The following is a 22,082-nucleotide window of genomic DNA, read 5'->3' on the forward strand; positions in this document are numbered from 1 at the left end:
AACCACCTGCAGGGCTCCATGGGAGATGGAGTCCTCCACAGCTTGGTTGGGGCCCGGCGTGGCCGCTAGGGGGAGCTACCTGCTTCCCACAGCCCGGCTGGACGAGCTTTCAGCCCCACCCGGAAGTGTAATTAGGACCAGGTGGTTAATCACCTGGAACGCTTCCGGGTGGGCTATAAAAGGGCCCAGCCACCACCACTCGAGGAGCCAGAGTTATGAGGAAGGAGATGAAGCTTGCCTTGGAGGAGTGGTGGAGAATTGTGGTCTGTGTTGTGCTTTGTTTGGTGCTTTGGGACTGTGTTTGGGCTGTGTGGCACGGGGAAGACGTGTCACACAGCTGAAGAAAAATAAAAGCCTGTGTGTTTTGTACACGTTGCCTCTGTGTGGTCTGTGCCGGGTCGGGCGCTATATAGCGCCTTTTACATATCATTTTTTTGAGACTTACAAATTTTCGTACTTCCATTATCTCGAACCTGCTCTTCATGTGTATCACGCCAACGTTTTTGAATTCTTTACGACATTCTACTTTGTCATCTACTCTTTGTCTTTTATTTCCGGCCCTGGGCCTGGTTAAATCTCTTGGCACAAAGCCATGTCTCACGGGACATCTCTCTGAAAAAGTCACGTCTTGTCCCAGGATTTTTTAATTATAATATATATATATATTTTTTATTGTAGTGGATGGCTGGGGCCAGGGCCGTTCTTTGGCATGGGCGAGCAGGGCAGTAGTCCCATGATTCGAGAGTTTTTTTTTTGTATATCAACGCAAGCTACATATCTGTACTACGAAGTTTAATGCTAAGCTTACTGCCCTTTCCCAGGGCAGGGACGCTGCAACAGGGAACTGGGGCTTTGGGCATTCACTATGGCCAGGGCCCTGCACAGGCGGAGCCTTGTTATGACACGCCCCCACATGGAGGAGACCATTCCGTTCCAGACCACGGTTGCATCATGAGCGTGGACTTCTTCCCGTGTTTTTCTGTCGCGTATGACGCTTTCTTCCTTTTTTCGCATTCTCGCATTGGCCTTATCGTACTCCGCTCATAACTGCGTCTTATTCACGTTAGCAGTTTTGCACGTACCATATTAATATGAAACGCAGTTATCCATCCGGTGCTGCTAAAAGAAAGAAAAAGGCAGACGATGTAGCCTTTATTGAGACACAAAAAGGAGCTTCGCTACTGATTCCTTTCAAAACCGACTAGCAGTAAGCAACGAGTAACATACCAGTTACTGTCACTGCTGGGGAGCGCAGCTTTTCTAAGCCAAAGATAATCAAGAATTACCTCAGGACGACCATGTTACAACAACGATTGAATGCTTTAGCATTAACGTCCATTGAGCGAGATGTTGTCCAATCGCTTGATTACTCGCCATTAGTGTTAAAGTGCGAAACGTTGATTTCATTTCTTGAGCTTTATTCTGGAATGTTCTTTAGCCCAAGTTTAAAAAAAAACTCACTTTTTAATTGTGACAAAAAAATAAATAAAATGCTCTAAAATTGATAAAAATATGCACCACTGCACTGCACATTTTGCACATGCTGGGCTTAGCTACATACCTCCACGCGGTGCCCAGTGGAAACAGGTCAGATCTGGCTGAACTGTAAGCTAATACTTCACGCATTAGGACCACCACAGTCTAATTATGCCCAGGGCCCCCAATGTCCTAGGAACGGCCCAGCTGGGACACCTGGAGGATTAAAAGACTCGGAGAGAGACAATATACCTCCCCCGGGACACGAGAGGGCAGCACCCCTGGTTTGTGCTGGGGCCGCGGGATCAGGGCTTGGAAGCTCAACCCTGTTGGGGCCCATGACCACCACCAGGGTGCGCCTGGTCAATTTGTGGAGCCCAGGACGGCAGTACTTCCGTCACACTGAGGAATATAACGAGAAGAAGATCTGGGTCCCCATGCAGCACGGCCGCCACATTTGGAAGTACTGCCGGAGGTTAATGGAGCAGAACCTGGACCACATCTGGGGGTTGGCGAGCAAAGCCCCCTATTGTATAGGGTGGTCCAGATCTAATTATGCAATTTTCATTACGGTATAACTTATTAAGTTTATTACATAGAAAATCCCGGATTATCGAGAAGTGTGCGAACCGACGACATGAAGAATCGTCCTCGCATAAATCAAAGCCATCCAGACGATCTGGATCTACATAATCAGATCTGGACTACCTTGTATACACACATATATATATATATAATGTATGTATGTTGTGGCGGGCGGCTGGGACACCCCTGCTGCATATGTTCTGGGGGAGCATCTAAGGGCTCCTCAGTACCTTCCCCTGGTACGCTTGGTGGCAGCCTCCCTGGCAGACAACGGTGCCTCAGTTTCCCATGGGGCTCAATGGGAGATGGAGTTCTCCACAACCCTGTTGGGATCTGGGGTGGCCGCCAGGTGGTGCTGCATGGGTCCCTGAGCCGGCCTGGACAACTCTACAGCCCCGCCCGGAAGTGCAATCAGAAGCAGGTGATCAAACACCTTGAGGACTTCCGGGTGGGCTATAAAAAGGGCCAGTAACTGCCACTCTGGCCCAGAATCGGGAGGAAGAGGACGAGGTTGCCAGGAAGGAGTGGTAGTGCCAAAACGGGAGTGTGGTTGCTTGTGTTTAAGTGCTTTGGGACTGTGTCATGCCTGTGGGATTCACGGGGAAGATGTGCCCCACAGGTGAAGAAAAATAAAGTCTTCTTGTGTTTTTACACGTGCCTCAGTGTGAGTCTGGGCCGGGTCGGGCGCTATACAGTGTCTAATTCACAATATATGTATGTGTATTGTGATATATGGCCGGAAGTTTATCCCGGATAATACCCCACACCGCTAGATGGAGTCCTCTCTGCAACATGGAGGGGCCCCGAATTCCAGCAGGGCATCATGGACATGGAGTTTTACTTCACAGCCCTGCTGGATACCGTGGGGGCCACCAGGGGACACTGCAGGGAGGCACAAATATTTTTATGGCCCAAAAGTACTCCCTAATCATGGGGACGGAAGGAATGAAGTACTTCCAGGCTGAAGAAGAAGCAGTTTTCATCTGACCCAGAAATGCTAGGAAATCACATGGACTGAGGGAAAGAAGCACTTCCTGGGTCAGGGAATATAAAAGGACGATGGGAAACCCCAGCAGACTGAGTCGGAGTTGGGAGGAAGTGTGACGGAGCTGCTGGGTGGAGAGGAGGATTGTTTATTATTGTTATTGTGATTATTATAATGGAGGTGGAGGTGCTTTGTGCACATTATTGTAAAAATAAATAAATTATTGGGACTTTTACTTGGTGTTTGGATGTATTGTCTGCGGGGTTCAGGGGTCAACAGCGACCCCTACTGTCACAGTATATAGATAGATATATATATAGTCACACATATCTCTATATCTGTAAGACAAGGATGGACTGGCATTCTGAGTGGGATGGATGAGCAGCTACCCAACAGAAAAGTACAGAAAACTGTCTCCATATTTCCATAAAATGAGCACTGACAAGTGACGTGGTTCCCTCAGGGTCACACAGGGATGCGCTCATATAGCACCTTCTCATACTGAACACCATCTCAAGGCGCTATACAGGTGCAGTGCATTTATTCTTTATTCACCTTTAACCACTTCCAGTTTCAGCCAGTGGTATGAACTGAACCAGTGACACTGTGTTGTTCAGTCTAACCACGAAGCCATGCTTGGCATCTTCTGGCTCCAGTGAGGGATGGCAACCCCCTCATGTCGACAAGCCACTTATTTTAGAGAACCACGTACCTGGAGATGTGTGGCGACACGCTGCATGTTGATTTGTGCACACAAGTCAGAATTCTCAGGAATCCATTCACGGGACAAGGAGGACCCTATAAGCCAGTAAAAAGTCGCCCACCACTCTCAGCATGACACATTTTCAACAATCAAAAAAGAATCAATACAATTAAAATCTGTCTGAGCCCAGGACTGAGCCTGAACCTGCTGGTATCAGGACTTTTGTTCATGATGCTGAAGTACAAATCTGTGGTTTTTAAAGTAGCAAACTAAAATAAACAAACTGAACACTAGGTGTCACTGTAGGGCCAAAATCTCCCAGTCAGTTCAGCAATGACACCCAACAATAACAAATGCAAAAGGAGGCAAAAAAAAAAAAAAGGACTATCGGTGTATTAAAAATGAACAAATGCAAAGAATATCTCAGTCCAGGAAGGTTTTACACAAAGAAATCAAAAAAGACAAAACCATCAAAATTCAAATATCTTCTACAGATATAAAATACTACGGGCTGTCAGTCTGCCACACAAAAACACAGAGCCTTGAACCTTCATCTTGGCCTTAAGCAAGAGCTCATTCCAACAGATGGCACATCAGAAACGTTTGTAGTAATAATGTGTACTGCATTTGTTGTTCCAAAAGATGGTGCATCATTAATATTTCTAGTAATACAATGCATGGCATTTGTCATTCCAACAGATGGCACATTGTTAACATTTATAGTAATAAAATCCATGGAATGTTATTCCAACAGATGGTACATCACTAACATTTATAGTAATAAATTGCATTGCGTAGTCATTCCAACAGATGGCACATCACAAACATTTGTAGTAATTAAAGCAAAACTGACCAATCAGATTAAAGCAAAACTGATCAATCACACCAAAGTCAAAATTACCAATCAGATCAAAGTCAAACTGACCAATCATATTAAAGCCAAACTGACCAATCAGATTAAAGCCAAACTGACCAATCAGATCAAAGTCAAATTGACCAATCAGATTGCTCTGAAGGGCTGGACATTCACCGAGTTTGTCTGTCCTACTGGCAGAATCCCATTTGCTGCCACATACTCGGGGACAGCTTTAAGAAGTATCTGGATGTGACACTGTATTGAGTGGTGGACTGAATGGTCTCCTCTTAGTTGTCACTGTAAGAAATGTGGGCCCTGTGGTGGACCCCCACCAACTCAACCAGGTCCACACTCACAGGGAGAAAGCGACCTGACAACATAAGCGCCGGCTGGAGTTGCCAGCAAGCGCTTTGTGGTTTTCAAGGGTGACATTTAAATTCAGCCCCTAAAATCTGCACATTTCTTAAAAGCTAAAGACGTGGGAGCTTCACAGCTCATTTCTAATGGCGTGCATCATCGGCGCCTTGGCACTCTCAGCGGCTTGGCGCGTCCGTCTAATGAATGAAGAGCCAGAGCCATCGCTTGTAGCGTAGTTCGTGTTGTCATTTCGGTTTCCCATTCATGTGTTTACAGAAGCCGTCCACACCCCCGCATTGGGAGAGAAGCCATAGACAAAATATCTGCATGCCAAGAATGAAACGGAACAATCTGGGCACAGGTGCCAACGGAAGCGGAGATGTGGTGACAGACGAGCCCGCTTCTTAAAAGTCGTCACCTTTCTGTTCTTTGTGAAGTGTGGGCAAATTGTTTTTTCCACTTTTTGCTTTCTCACTGGGCGGCAGGTTGGCACAGTGGTTGGCACTGCTGACTCACCGCTCCAAGCTCAGGATTTGTGTTTTTTCAATATTTTTTTGTTTCCATTTTGAATACTCCAGTTTTCTTCCACATCCCAAAGATGTGCTGGTTTGGCCAAGTGGTGAACCTAAACGGACCTCTTGGGAGTCACTTTGCTCTTTTAAGTGGGCAGCTGACCCTGTGATCAGTATTATTTAAGACTAAATGCCACTCGGTCAAACTTGTATTTATGTCCTTCATTATCCTCCAGGCACAGAGGCATACTGCTTAGCACTGAAACCTCACAGATCCTGGGTTCAAATCCTGTCCTTGTCAGTGTGGAGTCTACATCTTCTCTGGCTGCTCCTCTTCTCTTCCTCTTCACTCCGCAAAGACTTCACTGGAGGATTTGAACTGACCGTGAGTGAGTGGGACCCGTGATGGACCACCTCCTGCCTTGTGCTCAAAGCTGCTGGGATCGGCTCTAGCATCACATAACAACAGGCTGAATTACAGAGCGCAAGTGCCACAGGGGACAGACGGGCATCCTTGATGGATGACAGCATGACTTTGTGATAAAATGGAAGGTGCCAGGGGATTGACAAGCAGAAGCCAGGAGCAGTTCAATCCCCCACATGTTAGGTAGAAGGTTTCCACTGGAGGCGTCCCAACTTGGACACTCGCAGGGGTTCATTAGGACTGGAGTCTGGAGGTGCAGCCCTGTGGGGGTCCCTGGGTGCCGCAATGATGAGGTGCTGGCAAGGAGAACTACTCTGGGCTCCATCTCCTTTGGCTCAACATATAGGAGGAAGGGCAGATAAACTAAACAAAGACCGTTAGATATGGCCACACAACACTGGCCAGATGAGCCACAGACATCAACATTAACAAAAATCAGACCAGGACTTCCCTGTTTAGCTGCAAAAACGGGCCTCACCCCGGGCAGCCCTGCTCCAAACTCCAAAGGCAGGCTTCAAGACCTGCACAGGCCCAAAATGGGTCCCTAAAGCTGTACTGCCAGGTCTTGGCTACCCTCAGTCTGGAACTGGAGACACAGGGCTTGTGAATGGATGGACGGCGACCTCTCTGTGCTCACTGATTGAAATCGATGTGTGTGTGCACTCGGAGTCTGCCGTTTTACCAAAATGAAACAAAATTAATTCTCAATAAATCTGCTACATTGTGAGGTACCAGCTTCTCATTGGGAGGTGCATGGAGAATGTCAGCAGAGCTTTGGATCAATGAAGTGTTGCTAAGGATCTGCACTGGTATCCTGAAGGTTGCAGGTTCGAATCGCCGTCACTGCCAAAAGAGATCCTACTCTGCTGGGCCCTTGAGCAAGACCCCTAACCTTAAAAATTGCTCCAGGGGCGCTCGCTGTACAATGGCTGACCCTATGCTCTCACCCCAAGGGGTATGCGAAAAAATGAGAAATTGTATAAGGCGAAATAAAGAACAAAAAAAAATCTATATATATAAAATGACGTTTGACTGACTGACTGACTGAATTAAATACATAGAAAAATAAATAAATAAATAAATGAATAACAAAAGCCACTAAATTAAGAATACCCTCCATCCCCTCCAGGAGGCGCTCTCTTGGTGCACATTTATCCACAGGCTCATTCCACCACGGTGTAATAAGAAACACCTCTGGGGGTCTTTTCTGCCCCCTGCTATCAGGCAATTCAACGCTTCCACCCAACGTACTTATCAAGTACGTTTACTCATTTATTTATTTACTTATTGATTGATTGATTGGCTGTTGTCACACACGTACGCATAGGAGGAAGCTGAATGGACCAAAGTAAGGTAATTCCACGCCAGGCCAGAGGGTGGCAGGGTGCACTAAACCTTCCTCTATTATTTCTGCAGACCAAATACGGGAAATTCTGGCCTAACAACACCATGTCCAGCTCCAAGAAGGATGCCACTTCCGGTTCCGCCCTCATGAACATCACTTCTAGTTTCCGGATCTTAATGACATCACTTCTGGCTCCCAGTCAAATTTTGTGTACCTCAGTTCAGTCTGGAACTCAAACTTATGCACATCAGTGGCAATTTTCACACCCTTTTGCAGTCTGGGGTAATATACAGGTGGCTGCCCCAAACCTTTTTGTGTGTGTCGTGGCTGGTTCTTTCACACTGTATTCTTAGTCCTATGCGTCTGTATTCTTGCTTTTTATGTTTCTGCATCTGTATGCATTGGAATTTCCTAATGGAATTAATAAAATTGATCTTATCTTAACGACCTCAGTGGCACAATCAGGCCTTACCCCAAGCAACCTGACCCCAAACTTTGAAGGCAAACTTCAGGTCCTGCACATAGGCTCAAAATGGGGTTTAGGCTTTCAAAAGTTCCAAACTCTGAAAGTACTCATAAAAATGCCCTCCAAAAGAGTGGATAACCATTAAAACCACTGGCTTGAAAAATGCAAAAACAAAATAATGTCCCTAAAAATGTAAAGAATTTCAAAATAATAAAAGATGTGCAAAAACAATGCAAAACAAGGCAGAACACCTAAAGGGTTTACCGAAAAGGTCAGTCCAATCCCCGTAATCCAACTCAGAGTCCAAAAAAACTCAAGGACTCCCAAGAAAGATGCTTCTGCTGCAGATCTCAGTGCCGACCCGCTGCTTTGCATATAAAGGCAGTGTGGTGGTCATGGTGGCCCCGCCCTCTGAAACACTACCTGGAGGGGACAATGCTGACTTGCAAGAGACAATAATAGGAATTAAATGACAGGGAGATGCACATCGTCAGAACATGCCGAGGTCACAACTGAGAGCCAGTCGCTCATATGGGTTCATATCTGGAAGCCCAAATAACCTGGAAATGCTTGGGTCAACCTCAAAATTATTTCTTGGAGGTCATCAGCAGTGTCAAACACAAAGAGGCGTTCAGGACACTGACCTCTCTGTGCTTGTGGATTGAACTTCATCCATGATCTGGGAGTCTGCGGTTTACTAGAATGAAAAAAAAAAGAATTCTCAATAAATCCGCTCCATTCTGGCTGTCTAATCAGGTGGCCCCACCTCCTTTGGCTCAACATACAACAGGAGGGACAGATAAATCAAACTAAGGCTGTTAGATACAGCTACACAAAACTGACAAAAAAAGTCTGAACAGGCTCTCAAAATCAGCAACAACCAAAATCAGACCAGGCCTTAGAAACAGGCCTCACCTCAGGCAGCCTGGCCCTAAACTCAAAAGGTAAGCCTCAAAGCCTCTCATTTTACTGTTCAGAATCCGCCACTCAGTAGTATGTAAGGAATCTCATGGAGGATGTTTAGCAAAGGAATGGAACTTCGAATGATCTGCAACATGTAAAGTAAAAAGGAATCGATGCGCTGAATTAAGTACACAGTATATCCTTCTTTCAGCTGCTCCCATTAGGGGCTGACACAGCAGTTCAACTATTTCCATATCTTCATGTCCTCGTCATCTCGCTCTGTCACACCCATCACCTGCATGTCCTCTCTTACCACATCCATAAACCTTCACTTAGGCCTTCCTCTTCTCCTCCTGCCTGGCAGCTCTATCCTTATCACCCATCTCTCCTCCTCACATGTCCAAACCAACACAATCGCGCCTCTCTGACTTTGTCTCCCAATTGACCAACCTGAGCTGACCCTCTAATGTCCTCATTTCTAATTCTGTTCATCCTCGTCACAATCAATGCAAATCTTAGCATCTTTAACTCTGCCACCTCCAGCTCTGTCTCCTGTGCCACCGTCTCCAGCCCATATAACATAACTGGTCTCACTACCATCCTGTAGACCTTCCCTGTCACTCTTGGTGATACCCGTCTGTCACCAATCACTCCTGACACTCTTCTCCACCCACTCCACCCTGCCTGCACTCTCTTCTTCACTTCTCTTGCACAATCCTCATTACTCTGTACTGTTAATCCCAAGTATTTAAATTCATCCACCTTCACCAACTCTACTCCCCTCATCCTCACCACTCCTCTGACCTCCCTCTCATTCACACACATGTATTCTGTCTTGGTGGTCCTACTGACCTTCATTCCTCTCCTCTCAGATCTCCACTTCTTTAGGGTCTCCTCAATCTGCTCCCTACTATCGCTGCAGATCACAATGTCATCAGCAAACATCACAGTCCACAGGGACTCCTGTCTAATCTCGTCTGTCAGCCTGTCCATCACCATTGCAAATAAGAAAGGGCTCAGAGCCGATCCCTGATGTAATCCCACCTCCGTCGCTCCTACCACAGACCTCACTACTGTCACACTCCCCTCATACGTATCCTGTACAACTCTTACGTACTTCTCTGCCACTCCCGACTTCCTCATACAATACCACAGCTCCTCTCGGTCACTCTGTCATTTGCCTTCTCCAGGTCCACAAAGACACAATGCAACTCCTTCTGGCCTTCTCTCTCTGCTTCTCCATCAACATCCTCAGAGCAAACATCACATCTATGGTGCTCTTTCTTGGCATGAAACCATCCTGCTGCTCAGTAATCATCACCTCGCTTCTTAACTGACCTTCCACTACTCTTTCCCATAACTTCATGCTGTGGCTCATCACTTTTATCCCCCTGTAGTTACTGCAGTCCTGCACATCCCCCTTATTCTTAAATATCGGCCCACCAGTTCACTTCTTCTCCACTCCTCATCATCCTCTCTCTTTCCAAGATTCCATTAAACAATCTGGTTAAAAACTCCACTGCCATCTCTCCTAAACACCTCCATGCTTCCACAGGTATGTCATCAGGACCAACGGCTTTTCCATTCTTCATCCTCTTCATCGTTGTCCTTACTTCCTCCTTGCTAATCCGTTACATTTCCCGATTCACTCTCTCCACATCATCCATCCTTCTCTCTCTCTCTCAATCACAACAAAAAAACAAAACAGCTTATGACCCTAACAGCAGGTGGCTCAGCGGTCTCTGCAGCTTTATGTCAAAAGCCCCACAAGAGCGGAATGGAAAACTGGGTTGTGTCATTTTAAGCATCTGATGATTCCGTTAATTCATGGATTCCATTCATCACTGTGACGCCCACACACAAGCCTCTCTCTGTCAAGCAATAAAACAATCAGAGTAGAAAGCCTTAGACATACTGAGGCCCTAGCAACTAAATAATGCATCCTTCTTAAAACGCCTCCACTTAAAATGTGCTGTTATGGTGGTCTCAGGTTTCTGGGCACTTATTAAATCTTTACTGTAGGCAGGAAATGCATTTAAATTATAGGCCAGCATGTTGCCTAGTGTCATACTAAAGGGGCTTTAATGAAATAACATTCCTGCTCTCGATAAAGGCCCACTCAATTTCGCCCTCACGTCCAGGCCATAAGCAGCTAAAGCAACATTAGAAACCTCCAAAGGGTGCACCACCATGGGCGGGTCGTAGACCTCCCACTGCAAAGCCAGCAGGTCCACCTCGGTGTGGTTTCGTCCTTCCTGAGATGTTCAAGTTCAGTCAGCTCCGTATCTTCTCTGACTGGCAGGCCTGCACTTCTGTCCGTTACACATCAGGGAACAATCAAGTGGTCACTCCGTGTTAAAGGCAGCGTCCTCTTCATGCAAAACAACCAACCCTGACTTCATATTGCGACTTTCCATAGCACATGCTGTTTCTGGTCAACCACGTTTTCATTTATATAGCATGTTGTCTCGAGGTACTTCAACTTCTGTATATAGCACCTCTCGTATCAAGCTATCCTTTCAAATACAGTGCTCTTCATGGCCAATGCCTTTGTAGACAGGGCCTTTCATGTCATTCTAACCTTTAGTATATGCTGACTTTTACATCTGTCTGTCTCTTTGGATATCAGGTCAGGTCAGGTGGGGGGAGTACAGCACATTACCGCACCCACCACACTGTGAAGCACCTCAGGATCCTGATTGCCAACCCCACCAAGCAGACACGTGGTCCAGTCCCACCCTCTGGAAATGACTCTCTCTATCTGCCACAGCCAGGTATTACGTGGACGTCCCCTTGGCCTGGTCCAGTCGCTGAGGTCCTCAACAATGAGGTTCACCTTCGGATAATCGCACCACATGGCTGTAGTGCCGTAATTGACGTCCCCTCATAATGCAGGTCATGTGACTGTGAGCAACACAAAGTCAAACAAGTGGGACCCAAGGATTCTCCGAAGAGACACACATGAAGGTCACTGGATAGCGTCCATGTCTCACAAACAGACTCTAAAGATTTGGACCTTCGCCCATGTGCAGAGATATCAGGAGCGCCACACACTCCTGTCCAGTGACCTCAGGAACCCCCCGTGCTCTCCCAATCTGTCTACTGACTTCATAGGAAGAGTCACCAGGTAAGTAAACCTCTCAATGACGAGGTCGACACTCTCTCTGCAGACATGCACACTGCTGATGGCCGCGTCCAAGAGGTCATTAAAGGCCTGGATGTTGGTTTTTATCAGGACACTTGCAAACCCTGACACTCAGACTCCTCGCTCAGTCTCTTGAGACCCGATCATTTTGGATATAGTGCCTTTCATATCTATCTGTCAATCCTTATTGGATATGAGCAGGCTCTGATGAAGTGCACTAAACCTTTCGTCTCCCTCTTCTCCAGATCACCCGAGGAGAAACCAGCCTAGAAAAGCTTCCTCCACTTCCTGTGCTCCTTCCCTAACCACACCCCCCATCGACATCACTTCCTGCTCTTCCTCCTCTGCCTCGATTAAGCCTCAGCGCTCTCCCTCCTTCGTCTTGTCCCTTTTTGGCCAGAGAGTTATTTCTGTGGGGCGGCATGGTGGTGCAGTGGTAGCGCTGCTGCCTCGCAGTTAGGAGACCCGGGCTCGCTTCCCGGGTCCTCCCTGCGTGGAGTTTGCATGTTCACCCCGTGTCTGCGTGGGTTTCCTCCGGGCGCTCCGGTTTCCTCCCACAATCCAAAGACATGCAGGTTAGGTGGGTTGGCGATTCTAAATTGGCCCTAGTGTGTGCTTGGTGTGTTTGTGTGTGTCCTGCGGTGGGTTGGGTTGGGTTCCTGCCTTGTGCCCTGTGTTGGCTGGGATTGGCTCCAGCAGACCCCCGTGACCCTGTATTTGGATTCAGCGGGTTAGACAATGGATGGAGTTATTTCTGTATTGGGTGTCACCATACAGTACATAGGGCGGATCCTCAAATCTTTTTTCTGCTCTCCTTTTGTGTGTTTTGACAATGAACACCTGCAGTGCATGCTGGGAACTGCAGTCCTATGGGGCGGCCTTGTCAGGTTCCACGGGTGCCACCAGGGGGTGCTGTAGGTATCCACCATCCCTATTTTGTGGAGACCTCCATTTGACCTGGAAGTACTTCTAACGGGCTGATCCCGAAGCGGCAGAAGACAAAACAAGCCGCTCGACCTCATCCAGGAAAAAGGGAGTCGGTTGGAAGAAGGAAAAAAGAAGAGCGATTGTCTCAGATGTACTGCATCAAGTGAAGTCTTTTGTATGGTAATTTATTATAAATCACCTTGGATTTGCACCTGGGACTTGGGACTGAGGTTTGGGGTATTGCAATGCCCCCTACTGGTCACAGCATTTAATAACATCAAAGACATGGCGTTGATTATCATTACAAATTCTCTTTATGTTTATACATCGTGTGTCCCATTCCAATAAAACCTGAATCCCCCCGGAGAGAGCCGGCCAGCCAAATTCTTTTGCTGTACAAGTCCTTACCTTTAACTGGAGGAGCTGGAGCTCACCGGAAATTAGTAGGGTTACAAGGCTCTCCTACTTGATTACACGAGAGACTGCGAATCGGACGTCAGAGACTGGCTAAGGTGCCCTTCACCCAAGACCACCATCTCTAATTTCCATGGGGAGTTTCTCTTAGCTTCTGCACTTTCCTCCTATCAGGTCCTGCTTTTTGCCATCAGATCCCTCGTGTCTCCCCTCCATCATCTTTCTTTTCTGATGACACTGAAAAAATTCTTCAGGAATGGTTTGAGGGACACGACAAAGAGTTCAAAGTGGAGGACTTGGCCCTCAAATTCTCCAAATGTCAATCCGATCGAGCGTCTGAGGAATGTGCTGGGAAAAATAAGTCCAATCCATTGGAGGTCTCGCCTCACAACTCACAGGACTCAAAGGATCTGCTGCCAACGTAATAATGGAGCACGGACACCACAGGACACCTTCAGGGGTCTTCTGGAGTCCACGCCTCGATGTCTCAGAGCTGTTCTAGTGGCTCAATGGTGGACCTACACATATCAGGCAGGGGGTGTACACAGTATACACACACACACACACACACACACACACTCATATGCTGCCCCTTGTCTCACACTTTGCTTGGTTCCATGTTTGCTGTTATTTTGCAGTCCCTTTAGGAAAGAAAAGTAATTTGTGTGAAAAACAAAGCGGATATACGAGACAACTTAGAACCCCCCAGCGGTGGGCCTGCAGACCCTGGCACGTCATCGCAAACAGTACCCCAAGCGTGCGCTAGCAAGCTGCAGGCACTACTGCATATCAAAGAGAAATAAACACCAAATCAAACCACTGGGAACACCGCAGAGACACATGAAACGCACATTAACCTTTACCCAGCGGGCCGAGGTGTGAAAGGCTGTAAATATCACACCGCGTAAAAAAGAAAAAGAAGTAAAGCATTAAATAAACTCCTGCACACGTTTGGTGACTCATTCTTCACAAGTCAGAGTAGTGAAGCGTGCCGGCCAATTAAATCTTCAATGCCAGGCTTTTAGACACCACACTGCTGTCCCTAAAGGGGGGACCGTGACACAGAACTTAGTGTCATAGGCTCAGCATGCAGGGCAGGAATCGCGTGCCTGCTCATCGTCTCTGCCCGAGATAGATAGATAGATAGCATAGTTGGCAGGATTAGTTAGATAGATTGATAGAGATAGATAGATATGAAAGGCACTATATGATAGATAGATAGATAGATAGATAGATAGATAGATAGATAGATAGATAGATAGATATGAAAGGCACTATATGATAGATAGATATGAAAGGCACTATATAACAGATAGATCCCTGCCCTCTTGTGGGGGGGTGATAATTTATTTAAAATCAGCACAGCGTCACAGACCACTAACCCCACAGCTACGCTACCACTCCACCACCGTGCCGCCCGACGGTACTTTGGTTTCCACTTCAAGCACTGATTAAGCTCGCTGAGTTAAATGAGAGTGCAAGAGCTCTGAGCAGGATGTCCTTAGACAACCATAAAGGGGATGAGGACCCTAACACCATTAAATTCCTAAACCTCACTGCCTCTTCCAGAATCACGATAGAAAAGTTCAAGTTCCTTTATATTTAGACTACAGGAATTAAAAAATATACCTAAAGAATAAACAAAGGCAGGTACACAAAAGGAAGAAACCAAACTGGGGAGTCAAGAAAGTAAAAGCCAACAGCAAACCAACATTTAGAACAGTAAACAGACACTGGACTGGCGTCAGGTGCTGCTCGAGCTCTTAAATCACATGTGGAATTCTAAACATATCAGCTAGCAAACAAAGATCTCAGTTTATGAAACTCTTGTTCTTTCCACGTTGTTCCAGAATGCGGAAACATGGACACTAAAACAAGAAGACAATAGACAGTTATGGGTATTTGAAATGGCAATACTCGGCATATCTAGAAAACACTGTTGAGGGAACAAAAACATCGGGTGGTCACTTGACATCCAGTCTGATGTAATATTTCAGGTCCAGAAGAGAAGGTTGTCGTCATACGTACTACACGTCCAAAGCACAACAGAGATATTCTGCAATACGGCCACATTCACGGAAGACCAAAGAAACATTGGCTGGACAACATCAGAGAAGACTGTAAAGTAATGGACTTGACCACAGGGGAAGCTGCACGACTGTTTCGGGACTGACAACAATGGAGAGGCGCAGTGGAGACGCTGTCGGAGCGTGCGTTTTCATCGCAGCAGACAAAAAAAAAAAGGAAGGAAGGAAAAAGAAATAGCAATGCAGTCAAAACCAGGAGATCCAACAAATAAAATCCACAAACAAGACATGGGTATCCAAACCGAGCAATGCCCAAGCAGCCATTAAACAGTGAGGGCAGCTGCTCCTCAGGTGGCCCTACCCCCTTGGGCTCCACATACAAGAAAGAGGGCAGATTGCCCAGAAAGTGAATGCACAGACACTTAATCCAAAACTGAAAAATAAAGTAATAAGCACCTCAATATGACATAAATAAAACATAAACAAAACTAAAAAAACAGAATCCATAACAGTGCTTGACCAATAATATTTGAAAGGTAACAAAAGATTAAACACCCGTCCACCATTTCACTTTCTAAACCTGCCTCATCCTGACTGGGGTCGTGGGAAGTCGGAGTCTATCTCTGGTATCATTGGTCACAAGGACGGAACAATCCCTGGATAGGGAGACAGTTCATTGCTAGGCAAACACACACACAAACTCACACACACAGTCATTAAAGAAATAAAGCAGGGGTGTCCAACTCTGGTCCTGGAGGGCCGCAGTGGATGCAGGTTTTCATTCTAACCCTTTTCCTAATTTGTTTTCACTGCTAATTAACTCCTTTTTTCTTCATTTCAATAGCCCTGTTTTTAAAGATTCATTAATTGACAACCAAACAGAAATGAGACGTGAAACGAGCCAAAGGATGACCAGCTAAATTGGGAAGCCAAACTCCAAACAATTTCACTCCAACTAGTTTCTTAATGAGAATTAATTAATTAAGGATAGAGGTGCCAGGGAAGAGGAAAAGAGGAAGGCCTGAGCGAAGGTTTATGGATGTGGTGAGAGAGGACATGCAGGTGATGGGTGTGACAGAGCAAGACGACGAGGACAGGAAGATATGGAAGATGATCTGCTGTGGCGACCCCTAATGGGAGCAGCTGAAAGAAGAAGAAGTTTCTTAATGAGAAGCCAATTCTTGCTGTTAATTAAAGCCATATTATTAAATTTCAGGACTTGTTGCTGCTCTCGTTCCACCACAGCAGACTGCTGACTTTCTGTTGTTTCTAAGACCACCGTCAAGATGTTTTGGTGACCTGAGCAGACCGACGTGACCGAGACCTTCACCTTTCTTTATTTTTCAGGTCAGCTGGTCATGTGGCGGCTCCTTTTGGGTCTTATTATTGTTAAGCTGCTCATTAAGGAAAAAGAAACAACTAAGGGGTCAGAGTCACGTCAATTAAAATGAAGGCAAAACAAGTTAATCAGCAGCACAAACAGCTCACTAAATAAGGAGATGGTTAGAATGAAAACCTGCAGCTACTGCGGCCCACCAAGACTGGGGTTGGACACCCCTGAAACAAAGAATAAACTTGAGCCATGGGCATCAAACTTGACTGCACTGTGACACCCTGGTCCCAGCTGTAGACTTAAATGTCACTGGACAAGACTTTTAATGCATGACGGGGGGGGGAATGCAATGGGGGAGGACAGGTTAGGGTAGGGTATAGGGTAGGATTTAAAAGTCAGCCCCCACCCCATACACAGCCCCCCTTACCCAGAGGAGCCCATCTGCTCTGTGAACACTCTGGACGTCCGACAAGATGGAAGAACTTCCTTTCCCACAGCGGCTGGACACCCTGATAAAGCCCAGACTGTGTAGTTTAAACAAAAACAGAAACAAAAAAAAAAAAAATCCCCCCCTTTTCCAAACTTGTAACTCTCAAGATCGCCGCGGCCGTTCCCACACTGCCAGTGACCTCCGTCTGCGGAGCTCAAGCTCGGATCCTGGGGGAGGGGAGGGAAGTTTTCCTTTATTTTTTTGGTAAGGAGCAAAGGAAAGATTGAGATTTTGTTTGAATCCTGGACTGGCGAATTATGAGCTGGGGTCCCACCGCTGCATTTTATGGAGTTGCACACGTTGCTGGCCGGCACATGAAGTGCGGGTCCCCGCCATTAGCATATGCAGGAAGTGATTGGCACTCCACTTCGGAATAATGTAATGTGAGTGTGACCTGAAGTGTGCGGATGGCACACACAGGGTTTTGGGTCCTGTTCCTTGCGTCTGGAATGGCAACGATGGGCTCAGGCCAGCCCCCACATCCCCATTTTTAAATCCTCTCATTGTCTAACCTGCCTAACCAGTTCTGTATCACCATGGAGGTCTATGACTACCCTGGCAGCAGTGGGTGCAAAGTGGAAACCAACCCCTGGAAGGCCATATTTGCATTAACAAGCAGTTAAACAGGTGTACCTAATAAAGTGGCCGCTGAGTGTATACGCATACCGTACACTTACTTATATACGGTTTTTGCATTTTTATCACACAGATGGGGTCGGGAATCACTGGCACATCACAGGTTGCGCATTACTTTATATAGCGCCTTTCCAGCACGAGCACAGGGTGGAGTGGTGGCTCTGAGGCTGGGGATCTGCACTGGCAATCGGAAGGTTAACGCCAAAAGTGACTCTACTCCGTTGGGCCCTTGAAATTGCTCTATCCCGGGCATGACGTTAATCTGCATCCAGCCCTGCAAGAAGGAGCTTCACCCTGTAGGGGGAAAACCTGGGGGTTGGTGGCAGAATTGGCACTACAGGTGGCAGAACTGGCACTCCAGCCACCATAAAAAAACCTCCCACTGTTCCATTCCACTTGAACAAGTGTGGTGTTGAGGGGTCACCTCTCGTATGGCTGCCTTCGGGTCTTAATCCTAGGATCCTGAGTTGATTAGAGGGTGGGCATCAAATTAAAAGAAGTGGAAGTTCAGGGTGGTGGTTTTAGATGGGTGCAGAATTGGCTCAGACACAGGAAACAGAGGGTGATGGTGCGAGGAACCTCATCAGAACTGGCCAATGTAAATGATTTAGATAGGAATATAAGTAACAAGCTGGTTAAGTTTGCAGATGATACCAAGATGGGGGGATTAGCAGATCATTTGGAATCCGTTATATCATCACAGAAGGACTTGGAGAGCAGACAGAATTGGGCAGATTTGTGGCAGATACACAATGGGTGGTCGGAAAATCGAGAGTACACCTTATGAGAAGGATTTAGGAGTTGTAGTGGACTCTAACCTATTGACTTCCCAACAGTGTTAAGAAGCCATTAAGAAAGGCAACAGAATGGCAGATTATATAGCGCCTTGATGTGTGGAGTACAAGTCACAGGAGGGTCTGCTCAGGTCTTTATAACACACTGGTGAGACCTCATCTGGAGTCCTGGGTGCAGGTTGGGTCTCCAGTACAGAAAAGGACATAACAGCACAAGAGAAGGTCCAGAGAAGAGCGACTAGGCTGGTTTAGGACTACAGGGGTTGAGTTATGAGGGAAGATTAAAAGAGCGGAGCCTTTACAGTTTAAGCAAAAGAAGATGAAGAGGAGACCTGAGTGAAGTGTTTAAAATGATGAAGGGAATCAGTCCAGCGGATCGAGATGGCAACTGTAGAATGAGTTCATTGAGAACACGGGGACACAGTTGGAAACTTAAGGGGAAATTTCACACAAATTATTCTTCACATAGAGACCCTGTATCTGCGCCTAACCTCCTCCTCATCATCATGAACACCGTATGTGTCATCACATGTCTCGCAGGCACCATGGCTGGCCATTTGACTGTTTAATTGGGGCAGAGTCTTCCGATATCCATTAGTGGGGCCCACCCTGCTCACAGTGTAAAGTGTGTTTGGAGTGGAGCTGTAGAGTGGCACACATCATTCTATATAGCGCCTTGCCGCTGTGACCCTCACCGTACACTACGGTATAATGGGCGCGAGTGGCAGGTGACGCGACTCATTTAAACTGGTCACAGTTCCAACTGGCTGTCCTGCCTGCCATGGTAAACACTTCAAATGATGTCTCCATTCCAACGGCACTTCACACGTCCACTGCAGTGGTTTCTGGCAGGTGACGTGACACACTCAGCCACACAGCAGGTGACATCAGAGTGACACATTTGCACTTCATAGTCCAATACTAAACAAGTCTGCTCAGCAAATGAATGAAACGCATAAAGCGGACCCCCACACAGAACTGAGCCCTTCATTTTCTGCACACATGAAACGGACACCTGGTGAGATTAGTGCTTAATAATAAAAATGAATTGTTAAATATGGCGGGTGGCTAAAGTTAGAAAGCGACCCCCGTTAGAACAATGCATTAATCAGACTTGACTGGCTGCAGTTTATTTACTTGTGCTTTAGTTGACCCATTCCAGGGGGACAATGGTGACAACTGAAGGCAGCTGTGCCTTGTCAATTTAGGGGGAGGAGAGCAACAGACTTGGATTTAAAATCTGGGAATGCAGGAGGAGCAGGAAGATGGCGTAGGCCGCTTTAGGCCATTGTGTTCTATTCTGAGAGCCTCAAAGAGCAAATCCAAAACTAGGAGCACCGGGGTGGGGTGTTTGGGGGGATTTTGTATATGATGCTATGCATGTAGCACTGCAATACTTGTGGTGGTCTGCACTACAGACAGTGGACTGTATGGCCGGCTCTCACGTGTACACCAACTTCCAACACTTGTGTGAAATTTGTTTCCAACCTCTCGTGCACCTCTTAACACCATTACCTGCCCCATACGGCATCCGAGACGAGCGGACTGCGCCGTGCTGGCGTGTCTCACCAACGCTCACCCTCACCGCGGTGTTGCATAACATGGATTATCCCAAAACAAGCCACGGCGCACGAAAGGCGAGAGCCCGAGCAGCGAGGCGTACACTCCCCTCTACGGGGGCCCGCAGCTCCAGCTTCCATCCTCTCATCCCGTCTCCGGTGTCAGGCAGCTGCAAAGCCGGCTTAGGCTTGTTGCACACGACACGTCCCGCCGCAGTCCGTCACGCTAGAGCCGCGCCGCTCCTTTCAGGGTCCCCAATCCCTAATTCCTGTACGGCCTTATAAACACGCTGGGCTCGTTAGGGTGGAGCCGCCGAATGTGTGTTTAGTGTGTGGTTTGAAGCGAATAAATACGACGGAGGCATTAGGACAACGTTTTAGGGAAACATTATTACCATTTAGCTCTTTTAAATTGTTTTCAACTTTTTGGCTTCGTTCGGCTGCAAAAATATCAGATGGCGTTTAATTTGAAACAGACAAACACCTCATTATTTCGTATCTTTTTTGGTGATAGTCGATTCCTCTAAAGGAAAAAAAAAAAAAAAATGCAGACTGCTTGGAAAGTATTTATAGGATTAAATTCTAAGCTTTTATAGGAAAACCTCGCTCACGATCATGAAAGAGTGCGGTGAGAGGTTTTCTCGTGTCTGATACAGACCAGATCTTCATAATTACATCAGCCATTCCAAAGAGCATCTATAAAAACTGTTAGTGGCCTTTTATTTAAGTCAGATGTTTCATTTATTACACAAGACGGACTTGTTTCAGTATCTGTGCTAAGCCTCGAGTGAGTTACCGCTCCTCTAATCCTTGTCATCTCGGCATCTGCAGCCGTCGGTCGGCGTGATGATTCATGACATCCGGGGAGCTACCAGCGGCTCAGCCTCTCAAGAATATCCGCGGCGGGTTCACGCGGTCGAGCAGTGCGGCCACAGCCCTGTACCTTCAAAGCCGCGCGCGGGGCCACACATGTGGGACACAGCAAAGGTGTCATCGTCGCCCGTCAAGCTACTGAATGTCTTCAATGTGCACTTTACAACACACAGCGGGTTGGGAGTCCAAACGCAGCGAAAAGCTGCCAGCGAGTGACGCGCCTCTAGTCGTGCGCTCTTTCATCTGCGCTGGGGTCGGCCCGGCATTGGCAACCGTTGTTTTGTCCTTAAATATTCTCTTACCTCTTGGGACAAATAAAGTTCTATCTAGCTATTATATAGTGCCTTTCACATGTATCTATCTCTCTATTATATAGTGTCTTTCACATCTCCCTATTTTATAGAGCCTTCACATTTTTCTATTATATATAGTACCTTTCATACCTTTCTATTACTTTTTTAATTTCTTCAAAACACCAAAGCTTTAATGAAGACTCCCTGTTAATCGAACTAAAAGAAGTAGTTTGATAGGTAGGTAGTTAGGTGGGTACAAAATTAGATGAAACGTGGGATGTAAAGGGTTATGGGGAGAGGAACAGAATTAGGTGACATTAAAAGTGACGTTGATGTTTGTTAGTAATATTTCTTGAGCGTCTCCACATAACTAAATTTCCCCCTTGGAACAAATAAAGTACCCTCTATTATATAGTGCCTTTCATATCTATTATATAGTGCCTTTCATATCTATCTACACTACCTATCAATCAATCTATCTGTTATATAGTGCCTTTCATATCTATCTATTATATAGTGCCTTTCATATCTACCTATTGTTACCTTTCCTGCCTGTCTCCAGATCGTGGTCGGGGTGACGCAGGGGAGCTTCTCCTTCTTTGTGTCCAGTGGTGTGAAGCTCCAGGGCCAGAGCAACGTGCTCTGGGGTAAAACCCTGTCTCTGAGTTCCCTTGTCCTAATTTACAGCACGGAGTGACACACAAGGCTTGACTGCTCAATGGTTTGACTTTATTATCTCTTTCTTTTAAGGTGCCTGTTTCAGCTTAACAGAGACCAAAACAAGAGAGCCCCACCACGCCGTCAACATAAAAACCAACCACACCTTAACTACCTCTATATTCAAAACTCCACCCCCCCAAACACCGACAACTCCACCCACATCCCACATTCAGTATAATCGGGATGTCAGGCTGCTATTTTAAACTCTGATCCCAACACTATCTATGTATTATACAGTGCCTTTCATATATAGTTATGT

The 22,082-nt window shown here is 46.6% G+C and overlaps 1 protein-coding gene across 2 annotated transcripts in view; it reads right to left on the reverse strand.

Annotated features, from left to right (window-relative positions):
• The window catches only part of neurl1b (neuralized E3 ubiquitin protein ligase 1B), an 87,933-nt gene that overhangs the window by 23,663 nt on the left and 42,188 nt on the right, over positions 1 to 22,082 (reverse strand). Inside the window, exon 2 of one of the 2 annotated variants that reach the window (XM_039775489.1) lies at positions 8,354 to 8,406. The exons of the other annotated variant lie outside the window; for it this stretch is intronic. Coding sequence (XP_039631423.1) covers positions 8,354 to 8,406 — 53 coding nt within the window. The remainder of the gene's footprint in view (positions 1 to 8,353; positions 8,407 to 22,082) is intronic. 2 annotated transcript variants of the gene reach the window in all.

This window comes from Polypterus senegalus, chromosome 13 (genome assembly GCF_016835505.1).
Source record: "Polypterus senegalus isolate Bchr_013 chromosome 13, ASM1683550v1, whole genome shotgun sequence".
Classification (NCBI taxonomy): domain Eukaryota; kingdom Metazoa; phylum Chordata; class Cladistia; order Polypteriformes; family Polypteridae; genus Polypterus; species Polypterus senegalus.